At 34.8% G+C, this 15,162-nt stretch overlaps 1 protein-coding gene across 1 annotated transcript in view; it reads left to right on the forward strand.

The window, feature by feature from the left end:
• Positions 1 to 15,162, forward strand: part of Smp_076960.1 (hypothetical protein) — a gene marked incomplete at its 5' end in the record, with an annotated part of 48,727 nt that overhangs the window by 21,781 nt on the left and 11,784 nt on the right. The window contains one exon of the mRNA XM_018790937.1: positions 9,848 to 10,807. Within this exon, the coding sequence (XP_018645946.1) occupies positions 9,848 to 10,794 (947 nt within the window). The 3' untranslated portion in view covers positions 10,795 to 10,807. The remainder of the gene's footprint in view (positions 1 to 9,847; positions 10,808 to 15,162) is intronic.

Genomic DNA, 15,162 nt, shown 5'->3' on the forward strand with positions numbered 1-15,162 from the left:
CTGATCAGCCCTAATGGGTTGGTGTCCGACGAAATCTCAGCACGGATTCAAAAAGCTCGTTTGGCTTTTGCCAACTTACGTCACCTATGGCGAAGACGAGATATCCGTCTATCAATTAAGGGACGAGTATACTGCGCAGCAGTTCGTTCTGTTCTACTCTACGGCTGCGAAACATGGCCATTAAGAGTAGAAGATACTCGTAGGTTACTAGTATTTGACCACAGATGCCTTAGAAATATTGCTCGCATCTGCTGGGATAACCGGGTAAGTAATAGTGAGGTTAGACGCAGTGTATTAGGGAATGATGGTAAATCAGTTGATGAGGTCATGAATCTTCATCGACTGAGATGGTTGGGCCACGTGTTACGTATGCCTGAACATCGATTACCACGACGCGCAATGTTGACTAGTCTAGGGGATGGTTGGAAGAGAGTTAGGGGCGGCCAAACCAAAGCATGGCATCAGTGCTTGAAGTCACTAACTTCTAGTCCTATACTATATCCTTATATACAACCTTTCTTTATATACTACCACCACTAAATTACTTACTTCTATGGATCCGGTGTTGATCTTGTTGTGCTAACGAGGTATGGCAACTTGGACCGATGCATATATGTGCCTGGTCCTACGTTGTCGCTGACTGACTGACTGATCCAAGGAGGTGCTTTTGAAGAACTATTAGTATATTATAGAACTACGAAGTGATTCACATCAAGATTTTGAGTAGACTACTAAGTAGAAATGATAAATCGGTTGTTGAAATTGTGGTGTTGGATATGTGGCTTTTAGGACATTAGTTACGCATGCTTAAACACCTCCCAACCCTACATACAGCGGATTTTGCATACGAATAGGTGAGGATATTTTTATTATTTCGACTCCTTTGCTATTACTTTTGTTGAATTCCATATTACTACGCTAATGTTAAGTATAAAGACTTCGAAAGACACACTTTTGCTCCATTTTCTGAGCTGTCTATGACTGATTAACTGACTGAATGTTATATCTGTAAATTCACATCTGAGCTACAAATATTTTGTATGAATTATAACCTGTGAAGTAACCATAGGAATGTGCACCCCTATACATATAATTACTATTACCCATGCAGATGCAAAGATTCAGAATCTGTTGACTGGATAACATTCTCTGTTAGTTTTACTTTGTGACTGTAATCATTCATTTTTTTAAATCTTTTTATTTTTTTTTGAATGATTGCGTGCTTAGTGATAGATTTACTGAGAATGTGTAATTATCATTTTGAATTAAATGATTTCAACTTACTTTTACTAAGCTATATTTTAATCTACACAACACGAAATCAACTTAATTCACTATTCAACTATGTTTGTTGAATAACTCGTTAAATATGTCTAATAAAACTTCATGAAGATTATTTTGCCCGTCGGAGCTAAATGTTAGAATAATTATTTATACTATGTTTTGTCTCTCTTTTTCCATCCTTTAGTTCTTATTATTTGTTCATAGGATTACTCAAATTATATATCACAATAAGCAACGATAATGATAATAATGTTATATGTACTGTTTACAAAATGATGATCTACTGAAAAAAGTCAATAAGTAAAGCACTTTTGTAAATGTATTCCGTTTTTTTAATAATCCATGCTCATAATTAACGTTTATACTCCTCTAAACTGTGACTAGTATGAATACAGTTATGTGAAATGGATTGTAACAGTTGGTACAAAATCAGAGAAGAATATCAGAACTTATAAATCTGTAATAAATAATATCATTGACTTGTGGGAGTAGAAGGCTTTTATTATGCACATACAGGATGGTGATCGATGGGCAATGCCAAGTGCGATATAATATAGCCTATGGATAACTAGTTAATTAGACTATTGGCTTGTCACATTCACTAACAGTTGTTGAATGAATAACATTGTAGGTGGTATGTTAAACAATGCTTGGCTTGTTACATTGTATTTAATTTACATGTCGAAATGATTCGACTAGCTTTGAATAATGTTAATGGACTTTTAATGACGACTAGCTTTCTATATACATCTGTATAATGTCTAAATTACAATATTAAACAATAGATCTTTTCAAAAATACACCACATATTTAAGTGTATTGTGAATGTAACTTGTGTTCTAACTCAATATTTAAATAACTATTGATTTACGACTATTAAACTGAATGAATACATGCTAGCAAAACTATATACGAAATATTAAGTATATTCAAATAAGTCTACCTTTTACATCCACCAGATTAAATTCAACTAGGGTCCTCTCGACTATGAGCTATCTATCTGAATAGCAATTAATCCAAATGCATTGTACTGAATAATCAATCTTTAGTCATAGTATTTGTTTGAAACATCGAATTAGTATTGTTGATTAAATTCTTTAAGTTTTATGCAAAAAATCTAATCAGTTGGTCATTTTTATAACCATATATCGACTGAAGCTTTGATGGGAATGTAAAGGTTGTTTGTAGTAAAGTTTTTGTAAAACCCGAATATTGTCCAACACTTCTATTACTTGTAAGATATTCAAATAATGTGTACAAATAAAGTTACTTATTTCGAAATCAAAATACTGAATCATACATTACAGAAATAGTCGTCAAAACATTATGTATGGGGAAACTTTTGCTGTTGGCCACTATAAGATTTGTATAAATATTATGTAGATAACGACTAAAGCCTAAATGTTGGTGCCTAGTTTTCTTCTAAACAGAAGCAATTTTATATAATCGTGCACTCCTATAAAGTCAGTTAGGTGAATTAAGTTTTGATTGATGTGATTGGAACATATATTAGGTATCCATAAACATTACCTACCTTGACGCACGATGTTTCCTAGTGTGGGAGTGATATGGGAGAAAAATTTGGACGTCAAAACCAATACATGGCATCAGCTCCTTAAATCACTGATACTTGGATTGAGCCATATCGGTAGGTTCACTGTACCTGATTGGGGTCCGTGCGGTAATTGTAGCCAATGATTAGGTACGATAGGTGACATTACTCAGAATCAGTCGCAACAGTAGTGATGAGTTCACTTTTTGTCTTTCCTTAGATCTGGAGTTTAACAATTATCTTATGCTTTTTTTCTGTTCCACGAATTTGTTCTTGTCGAATTACTGAACCTTTCTACTGCTACTGATACTGTTGGTACTTCGACTACCCTGAGATTTTTCTTAATAACTTCTTCCTCCGTGCTGAAATGGTATGACAACTTGAACTGATGCGTATGTGTGCGAGGCTCTATGTTACAAATGAATGGCTGATAAAGACTATAGTGGAAAACTAGTAAAATCTCAAGTGGCGTCTATTTCAATGACGTCTGAAACCATGGAGTTGTGACTAGCTAATCATCTCATTTACTGAATATATTTCCGCGTTACCTCTGAGTACTGACATCGAGAAATAACTTACAACATTCATGCTCGTAGAATGACTTACATAGCACGCCTGCAAACCATCAAATCTGTTGTTTCAAGATGCTGACAATACTAATTTGATTGCTCACCTTCACTATCCTTAAACACATTTTCGAATCTCAATATAAATACTTTGAAGATTATAGTTGCTATTAGTTTTGCATTTGGCTTGCCTTTGTTACATCTACTTTTAAATAAAATGTAACATCCTAATAGATTAGTCGTATTTAGCATAATAAACCAACAGATTTCGCTTAAAAGTGAGATTTTATAATTTTTCTTACATTAAAATTTAAACATTTTCACTCTAAAATGCACATTTAAACGATTAAATTTCTATCACAAGCTGATTTAAGTTGTATGTGTAAACCATTCAATTATGGCTTGGTAGTCCAAAGGTCTAACTCTCACTCCAAACCTCGAAGGTCCTAGGCTCGATGCCTAGAAGTGTCGTAAATGTGCACTGCTAAAGATCGATAATTTCAATAAAATCCTACAGTTTTCATGAACCTCACATTTTGATAAATTAATATAGTTATAACTATCTTAATTAAAGAAAACTTTATTACTCTCTTCGTTAGGGTTTTTTTAAATTCAACATAAATGTTTATAAATATTATGAAAGTTTATAATAATATTACGTAATAAGGAAGATAAAATTACTAAACAGTGAATAAAATAGACAAGTCAGTAAGCAAATGAATGAATGAAATAATAAAGTAGGGAAAATAAATCAATTCATTCTTTTTTTTAAATTTAAATATTATGTGAAACTAGTTCTGAGTAAAATATTATTTTATGTCAGAAGTGGTTTTGTGGATATTAATCAACATATGCTCACTAGTGACTGGCTCCAAGAGGTATTTCCTGGAGTTCGGGTGAGAAGCAGTGACCAGTAGAGTTCAATCAGGTCTGTTGTGAGATAGTAACTCACTGAAGACATTGGTGGATGTGTCGCTCAATTTCGTGGATTGGTTGAAGTTATACATTAACACCGTTGGATGCCTGCTCAGTGGTCTAGAGGTCAAGCGCTGAAGCGCGAGACTGATAGGTCGTGGGTTCGAATCTCTCGAGGCGAGACCGTGGATGTGCACTGCCGAGGAGTCCTACAATAGGACGAAACGACCGTCCAGTGCTTCGAGGTTTTCCATGGTGGTCTAGCTTTAATTGATTCATGATCTCAACTATTAAAATTATTATTTTATGCCCAGAAAAATGATTAATAACTAATTGATATTGTACTATCAGATAAATATGAATAATCATTGAAAGGAAAGAATTTAATAATAACAAATCAATTCATGTTTTTGCATATTAGAACTAAAAATAATATACTATCTAAGGATATTCGAACTGCTTACCTTTGTTTGCCTTTTTTCTTTCTCTTAATTCTACCATTTAGATTTTCTCTTCATAAAAACTCTATGAATATTATCATTGTACTAATCCTTGTAATTAGTTTTTTCTTTTCTTCTCTTATTGATTAGTTTAGCTATTCAGAACCGTTCACCAGTTATCAGGAAATAATGAAATTACTTGTAGAAATATATCGGTTTTCTTATTTTTTTTTAGTGAACGTGTGTGTTTGATATTTAATAATGGTTTAAGGTTATCTTAATTTTCTACTTCGTTAATTCACATTCTAAAACTATATATTCAATTATGTGAAAATATTTAACTTAATCAAATAGGAATAATATATTTGCAAAATCTCAGTGAATAAATTTGAAGTAAATCTAGCGTTTCGCCTGGCACTCTGGTCCAATCTTTTACAAGGAATTCAAAGATAATTCCTTGAAAAAGTTTGGACCAGATTGCCAGTCGAAACGTTAGATTTACTTCAAATTCATTCACTGAGATTTTACAAATATATATTATTCCTATTTAATGTCTTACATCAATTCGGCGCCCAAATACTGTGAAACTATTTGCTCTAATTTAGACGAAAGTTCTTATATTTAACTCAATGTTGTCAATGAATAAAAAGAAATTGTCATCATTACTTGGCAAATGATTAAGTAGGGTTTCAAAAAAGAAAACTTTCTGGAAAGAAATTATATTCTTATCAGAATAGACGAATAAATTGAAATATGACACTTAGTGTTTACAAGTCGTGTATACACATTAATGTTCCCTGTTTTGCCTTTATTATAGACAAATAACAAATTTGATACTTATGATTGAAATGAATTACTATGTTAATGTTTTGAGCTCATACATTCGTATAGTTTGATAATTCTTTAATGGAATTTACAATGTTGTCATTATCTACTGTCTGCGAAGTTAATGTTATCGATAATCTTGATATGATATAATGATAAGAAGATTTAGTTCATAAAATATCAGTGGTGATTTATTTAATGTTATATCCCGAAGCGAATTGTGAATGGTAACTTCTGAGGACTGATTATGGACCGATCTGATACGTATATTTCCTATTGTATAATTGTTAAGTAACTAAACTATTCATCTTCGTGTCTCTCTTATTATAAGCTTTATTTTGATCTAAAGATTATTATTATACGATTTACCATTCTTGAGTTATCCCTAGTCCATTAATTACTATTCCCCCATATTCACAGCCACATTTGGCTACATTTGTACAAATATTATTTCCTATTTTATGGTACAATGTGGTCTATTTGTTTGGTATATAAACCCAGCATGTATGAGAATAGTGATTCATATTGCATAGGCAGTTATTGGTGGACTAGGCAGATAGGAGGACTGATAAGTACTCAAGACTGCTCATACGGCTTTTGTGTATCATTTCTCTGGTCGATAATTCACTTCTCTCTGATTGGCGGGAATCATCACGTCATATATTAACAGGGCACGTACGCACTCAGTCAATCGATGTAACATTGTCATTAAATAGTTTACCGTTATTTATTTATTTATCGAACATACAATTAGTATGATAGAAAAGTAATAAAATTGTCCGTAAAGTTCGTCACCTTTACTTTTTTAATTGGGGATTATTCTGACTTTTATGCGAACGCTGGACTCCATCCCAAACCATAAATGAGGTAAGTGGTTTTCTTAGCGAACAACCATCCCAAAGCTGCTAACATAAAGGTCTGATCCACAAGACAGGAAGCAGCGTCACATGTTACAATCCCTGTAAGTCCGATGATAAAGGTAGGTTCGGATACCATTCATCTTCTTGGTTCTGTGGCCTATATGCTCTACTTAGTTAGAATTAAGATTATCTAAATTCCTGAGATAGGGCTTTCGAATTCGACAATAACCTCCGAACCTCTTCTTTTATGCTCTAACTTTTAACTAAACATCTTCACCAAGAAAAGCCAGTCGGTAGAAGTTCTCTGTGAAAGGCAGTGAACACACAGTTTTAAAAGAACTGGAATAACTTGTTAAGATCCTCATACTGCTACTGGTTACATCTGCAGACATTTTTCATTTACTACGTACTGTATAACGAAACGAAGATTGATATTACTTGACTCAGGGAAGAAAATTAAAACTGCATGAACCACAAATCCATGAGTGATCATAACGACAGTCAAAATTACAATGAGAAATAAGGTTATTTTAAATATCCAGCCAGTAGATTAGTTTGTTTACTTTGAAATGGGAGTGGTTGGCATTTATTAGTTGGTAATATAGTGTTTGTGTATAGTTTAAAATATCAACAAGTACTTTAACTGAAAAATCAAACTAAACACTAAGTTATCCATATTTGTTTTAATCTTGACAACATTTTAAAAGAGGGAAAGAAATTTTCCCACCTGAGGCCAAGGTCACATAATTTACATGTCGAAATAGTTGGGTTCTTTTTTTCTCAGACTAACAATCTATGTTCTGCTGCTGAGACATAAAGTTTTTTTTTAAAAAAAAATAGCCTGGTGTTGTATGTCAACTGTGTTCATATATACATGTGTGTGTTTTTCTAACTATCGAAACTGTAACTATAGTGCTTTAAATAGCCAGTTCGAATATTCAAACAATTGTGATGATTAAATTAATGTAAAAGCAGACTTGCAACTAACTTAACAGCCTCTAAATTTATTGGTAAGAGGAAAACTGATGGATTTTTTTATTTCGAGTTTTTTTTTCAGTCACCCAAGTATCATATTATGGATGAAATAAATGTGTCTGTTGTTATTATTATATTTATTTATTTAAACACATAAATATTGGTACAAGGAAGCACCAGATATATATGCGCCATACAAATCTCATTCGATTTGTGTGAGGGCTGTGATACTGCCCAGGTGCCCGAACTGAAACAGGTGGTTTTCTTAGGGGCCCACACCCGGAGCCTTTGACCGAAAGATCTGATCCACAAGGCAGTGGAACATCGTGAGGAGATGCAGTCCCATGGTAGCCGGTGATCAACGATTGATTCGTACGCCATTTGTTCCCTCAGGATACTGGAGCCCATGTGCACCATTGGTTTGGAATCAGGGTTTTCCAACTCCCCTAGGTGGACTCGCCTTGTCCACCAACCCGGTTAAGGCGCCGGACATTCGCTTTTCGTCCTCACACTTTTGTGAACAACACCCGTGGTACGAGAAGGCAGTGAGTAGGACTTTCTTGGCAGAGGCTATATATTCGCTGGCCATGTGAGAGCATTTGGAGAGGGAGAGCGGACTGTCCCCACTCTCGGCCGTACCAGGGCATTTGGGGGCGTCTGTCTGTCTGTTATTACATTACAATTAGATGAAAACTCAAATGTGTGACTGATTTCCAATTAGTCCATGTTCTTTTTTTTTACTTACGCCTGTTACTCCCAATGGAGCATAGGCCGCCGACCAGCATTCTCCAACCCACTCTGTCCTGGGCCTTCTTTTCTAGTTCTATCCAGTTTCTGTTCATTCTTCTCATGTCTGTCTCTATTTCTCGACGTAATGTGTTCTTTGGTCTTCTTCTCTTTTGGCCTTCAGGATTCCATGTTCATGTTCTTCATTACAGTGAAGTAATTAGTTTACATGTTTACTTAAACCTTCTATTTGATAATAGGCTTAATGAATAAAAAAGACACAATTCACAGTTATATTTGCAGATTGAGTTTTACTGATTAAATTAAAAGATTTTATTCAACTTTAAACCTCTTGTCTGCAAATTACAGTACTCTCTCAGTTTGGTTCATTCGCCTTCATTCCTATCAGTCAATAGTTATCACTATCGAAAAGTTACTGTATTAAACAACTAATTATCTATTTCTTTATTTAATAAATTTTGATAAATTACCAGAAAATTGTAAAAGTTGTATCCTTAATTAGGTGGTTTGTTCAATTGCAAGATATATTCATTGTGTACTGCTATCATCTGAACAAATACTTCGTCTTTGTTTATGACGCTATAGTAATGCACACCTAGACCCTAGTGAATTGGTTCAGTAATGCATTACCTGAAGTTCTGTAGGGAAGCTGTAACCTATGAAGTCAGGTTTGTTGAAAATGAGGCTGTCATGTATGGTTGGCATTAGAATATAGTCGCCTAGTTTCGTGAAATGACTGAATCTGGAAAACGTAAATCTTTGACTGAATGATACGGAGTTCGCCACCTGAAAATAGTAATCTCACGTTTAATCCTGTGTAGGGTTGTGTGTTATTAAGAATCCACTGGTTATCAACATTTTCCTGACGTATTTCAGTATATGATTGAAGCCGTGTTTCACAATTTTGTCTTAATATCACATTCAGTAATTCAGGGTTTGGGTTGTTATTCAAAAGTAATATCAAGTTTCAATACCTACTTTTAACGGTTATGTAACTTATAAAATTTGTAAAACAATACTACTTACAGTTGATATTGTTTTTTCCACTATCAATTAAAACTTAAGTAACGTGAGAATTTTTCTTTTGGTCACGTTTATTTTAAAAATATATTTCCTTTTTAAATTGCCTATACAAAATTTGTTTCATTTTCCCCTTTACTTATCAGTTAACATAATCTCAACTAGCAAACTCTGTGTTGAATCCAACTACTAGATATTTTTAATAGCCTCTTAATCCAACTGAATAAAACTCGACTGTCTTGGGTTTTTTGACCGTAAACAGTCGTGAAATCAGCATACTAATGAGAAAGTTTCATGTTTTGAAGAAATAATTAGGATAATGATTCCGTAGGCTTCAATTTAGGAAATTCTCCCTCACAACCTATTTTTAGTTATTTTAACGTTCATCAAATTCGTAAATCCACTCACTAGTTTATAAAAGTTAAGTCTCAACCATCTAATGCAGATTCTATTCATTCCGAATATGATTAACTCACATGCTAACGTTAAGTACCACAAAATAGATGTGGACCCTTCTGTGTCAAGAATTTCTAAGTCGGATGTTTGAACCCAGACTTTAAAAAATATACGTTGTTTATTTGAAATATCACTCTTTTATCTTCAATTCTTTTATTATTATTGGTGTTTACGTCATTTATGTCATTACTATTATTTTCTTTGTAGGGTCAAGTAGCTGTGTTTCAAAGTCATCAATTTGTCAAAATGAGTTGACTTCTTCACAAACAAATGTAAACCAATCATCAAATGCTTTTAAACAGGCAGATCAATCACAGTCATTTTATTGTGACATATCTGATTCAAGCTCTGTGACACCTATTTCAAATTCCACATCATCCACTCCATGTTCAATGTCGAAAGGGAGTTTATTGCTTCGATCCCCTCTTACTCTCCCATTAGATAAATCAATCCCATCAGGACGTGTAAACCCGCAACAACAGAATTTGATTATAGATGCATCTGCTGTTGTTGAGTTAGACAAACAACTGTCTAATGTTACACATGATAAACCTCGTTTCGGTCAGAATGTTACATTTAATATACTTAATCCAGATAATGTAACTTGTTATTCTTTACCAAATCGGCATCATTTACCTAATCTATGTATGACCACTGATACTCCCTCAGATGAAAACAGACAAAACGCTAATATTATTGGAACTGATCCTAGTGTTAAGTATTGTAATTATGGTAAAAAGTCTTATGATTATTTTGCTACAGATAGTGTTCTTTTAGTACGATCATCTAGACGACGTAGAATTAGACCTGATTTACAAGTGTTACCGTCAATGAACACTGATTTAAAAAATACCGATCCTTCCTCTCCTAATTCCACTTCAGCCACTGCTGATCCGTCTACTTCTAAATCGAATCCATCAGATTGTTTGAGGCCTGAAAATGACTCCTCACTATCGTCAATTTCTTCATCTACAGCTACTGCGTCTACGGCAACAGTCGGTGTATCACAAATAATGTCTAAGAGTGGTATACCAATGGATTATTATTATTCATCAGGCTATCAGTCACACTCGAGACAATCAAGTCTTGAATCACAACCTGTTGGTTCTAGTCCACCATCATTATCAGCGGAAGTATGTACACAGACTCAGTAACTGTTGGTATTATGTAAGTATTATTTTTACGCTTATATTAATATTAGCTTGTGTATTTGCTTGAAATTTTATCAAGTATACGTATAGAATATTTTATTCGATTATGGATTGATATGAAGCTGTTTTAAATATCTTAATTAAATGTTCTCTATCTGCGAGTTTCAAGCTCATTAATTTAATTTTTTGCATATTGGATTCTGACTGTAAACGGAGATTTTTAAAAAAAACTTTGTTTTACTTAAACGGACTAGATCACACATGTGTTGTTTATTTGCTTTCTAAAAATATCGTCATCGTTTTTCTGTGATTCATATATAATCTCGTCGAATCTTATCATGTGAACGTCTTGTATTTTATTGGATTATTTATGGGTGTTGTGTATCATTTTGAATAACCTATGAACCTATGATTACGGTTGATGTTAAACTGTTTTTACAAATCAATGGAAAATTGTATGTAATAAAGCTGATGTATGTGATGATGGTTTGAAGAATTCTACAGGGAACCTTGGATCTTGGTTTCTTTCTGCTTGGGACTCGTCAACAGTATGTACCTGTAATCTTTAGGGAACTGATGCCCCATGGCTGGTTCGATCCAGTGTCATAAACATTACCAATGAGCTATTCGGATCATGACTGATCTTCTGTAGGACTAAGGTATTTTTACAAATGGTCGGTCACTGAGTAGTGAGCAATGCCATCTATGTCAAGTCCTTAATGATGATCGTACTCCACTGAAGGCCAATATTTACCAATAAATAATGTCTGTAAACTAAAATGTATTTTTTTAAAGATTTTTTGAAACCTAGAGTTAGCGATGAAGATGAGTAATGTATCTTGTTCAAGTTCCTGGTATGTCGTTATCGTAAGTCATCGGTCCAAGTTGTCATACCTCATTAGCACAACAAGATGAACACCAAATTCATAAAAATAGTTACTTCAATAGTAGTAATATATAAAAGAGAGATCGTGTATAAGGATATAGTACAGGAAGAAAGAATTAGAAAAAAGGTATAAAGTAATTTTAATCTCACCGTTTAAGCGAAGACAAAGAGTGTATAAATCTATACCATTGTGATTGATTCTGAGCCATGTCACTTAGAGCCTCCAATTATTGATTATGATAGTTTCGCGGACCCCAACCAAGTAGTCTACATCTTTTAACATGGCTCAGGTCAGAAGTTAGTAACTTTATGGACTGATGCCATGTTTTGGTTTGGCCACCCTAACTTTCTTCTATCCATATCTAACACTAATCAGCATTGCGTATCGTGGTAATCGGTGTTCAGGCATACGTAATACATCGCTCAATCACCTCAGCCTATGGAGATTCATTACTAGTGAGGCGCAAGCAAATGCGAACTCGTATTAGAGCATGATCAGAGTCTAAACACGAACTCCAGAACGAGCGGCAGTATTGTCTCAAGCTTCTCCACATATGACTAGTGGCAATATGGTCTTTTGAGTCCATCGTTGGTTTGGTGCAGGGGGTCGCCATGTTAGACGATGTCTATCCTTATGCTTAAAATCAGTGCTTGTTAAAAGTAAACGATTGTCTGAGCACAGTTGCAGCAGACGATTACCATTATCTGTTCGCTTGGCCGGAATACCAAAATACTCACTTGAATGTCTTTCTGTTTGGTTTAAGCTAACTCCTCAGGCATTAAAGTCACCTGCTACAAGTACTATGTCTGTGTGCTTAGCTTTTTGATAAAGTTCAGAGAGCTTTCTTCAAAATTCATCTTTCAATGCATCCACCCTGCAGTCAGTGGGATCGTAGGCAAAAATGATGAAAGGGCAACGACGCGTATCCCTATCCTTCCGAGTTCTTACGGAGCCGTTTAGCCGAACAACACATAGGCGACTGTTAACGGGGATCCATTCTAAAGCTGCCTCTTCTGCCTTCATACTTAATGCTATGCCTACACATGTCAGTCCACGAGAACTTTCCGTCGGGTGACCAGATAAACAGAGGGTGTATCTCATCGGCTCTTAGTTTTGGCGAGGTGAGGTCGAGTTAATGATCACACTAGGGTCTTATATTCTTGTTTCAGAGACAAAGCGAACCTCAATGGTACGAGATTCTAGTGTTTTAGCCAAGAAGGTTTACTGGCCGATTTGACACAGGGTGCGTATGTGGAAGGCTCCAATGTGTAGTTTGGAGCGTGGTTTCAGCAGACCTGTGAAAGCATTTCACGCAATAGAATCCTTAGCCATGGTGACACCTAAGGAGGAAGTTTACAGTTGATAGTTGAGGTGGGAGGAATAATGGGAATTGAAGAGGGTGATTGATTATGAACACAGTGATCTCGAGTGCTGTTAGAAGTATGAGGGCAGTTATCTATTCTCGGTTGCCCACACCATGGAAGAGTTCTTCTAGAGGGACCTGGAAAGGAAACTGGATTAGAGGTGACCTTAGTTACTTGATAGCGTGACCGCAGTGCCCATGAGACAACTGCTCAAGGCCGATCAATCGCATACAACCTTTTTGAAGGTAAGTTTTGTGTTACCTCCTTACTTGTTGAGACTTTACCTTCTGAGACGGATATCCGTGGGATAAGGAGAGTAGTGCATTTTGAGGATCGACCTTCTCTAAACCCACCCTTCCTTTGTGAGGAGGCAGCATTGCTGTTATGCTAGTTGTCTGAAGGAAACATCTTACTACCGTCGCACGTCTGTACACTCAGCAGTAGGACTTTGCCCTCGGACCTTGGGTTTACTTCGTTTAAACTTACTGCTCTTCAACCGACCTGTCTGGCATGTTAGGAACTTGAAGAACGATTGTTCCAGCCAGTATAGCTCGATTGGTTCATCACGATAGGCAAGTCCGACCACCACATCAAGGTGGCAGCAACAGTCGTAAGTCATGACAAACATAAGACCTTTGGTAAAAATTTCCCGTCTCTTTTTAAACCTTATGACTAATAATTTATTTTATTGGTTGTTTAAATCTTTACGTTGATATTTAGGACTGCAAGTGATCAGTCATATATTGCTCTGGTGGTTGCAATATTGAGTTACTGAGCCCAGTATTATTTTTCAAATGTTGAATCTCGATAAGAACTAGGAGTCAGAGTATCAGAAGGGGTAGATTTGTTATATTCATAAATGAAGATAGTTATTTTTCAAATATTCACTGCAAAAATTCTAAAATAAATATTTATTAAAGTAATAAGATGAGAATAATGATCTAACTTCATTCCGTAAGCTAAAGATTGTGTTTAAGCTGTGATCTAGCGGACAAATCACCTTTCTTTTACAACCTTCGAGTTCCCGTTTTGATCACTGCCGCATCTACTTTAATTTGAGCTGTCAAATAGTATTACTAGGTGTCACTTAAGGTTTTTTACTCAAGACTAATTGCGTGAATCTTTATTTCAATACTGAACTACCATTAATTGTGATTGTACGATCACTATACAAAGGCTATGATATACGTTACCCTTTATATTTTGAATTTTTTTAAATGATAGATGTAAATAAATATACCTACTGTTTCTCTTACCAAGCATGCATATTTTTACTAAATCGATACAGGCTTTTAAGTAACATATATGTATATGTTAACGGTTAAGAAAAACTGTTATTCATTATTAATGGTACTAATCATTCATGACCGCCAATCGTCTTGCTTACAGCCTTAATTTTTATTGTAGACTAATTTTTTTATGTGTTCTTTCATAAGCTACTTAATAAAGCCAATTGTCGATGCTAAACATAATAAAATTATTACTTTTTATAACACTTAGCTACTATCTCAATTGTTTTGTTTCGTTTTTTTCAAACTATCCAACACATTGTTGTCATTAATTGACGATGATCAATTATTCGTAAATGGAGATATTTTTCATCAACTTATTTGACATGTATTAAATCAATCAATCAATCAGTATTTAGTAAGGTTATTGATCAATAAAAAATCCATTTTGTAATTAGATATAACACAAGTAGTTTAATCTCTGAACACAAAAACTTCTGTATAACCCTGTTATGCCTACGGAACATGTTGAATAGTTCAACTTTTGAATGCTGTAACAGATGAAACCACCAGATTTTACCATACCAGGCCTCTGTTAGCGGGACATAGATTGGATTAGGGCATGTTCCGTGCACGATTTTGTTGGTGCACGCTGATTGGTCAATTTTTTTTCAATCAGTGCTAGTCGATGCTTGGAGAAGACTCTAGAATCTTTTCATGTAATAACTAAATATACTGACGTATTTCTCATTGCACTTTTTAATTCCATCTATCCTTGTTATTCGGTATATAACATCTTACCTGTTCAACCGTTTTCTGATTTGGGGACTTGTCGAGTGCATTAGTGTCCAAGAATACTAAGCCATAGGAGTAGCTGGGTCGTAATAAGGA

This window comes from Schistosoma mansoni (assembly GCF_000237925.1).
Source record: "Schistosoma mansoni, WGS project CABG00000000 data, supercontig 0013, strain Puerto Rico, whole genome shotgun sequence".
NCBI lineage: Eukaryota > Metazoa > Platyhelminthes > Trematoda > Strigeidida > Schistosomatidae > Schistosoma > Schistosoma mansoni.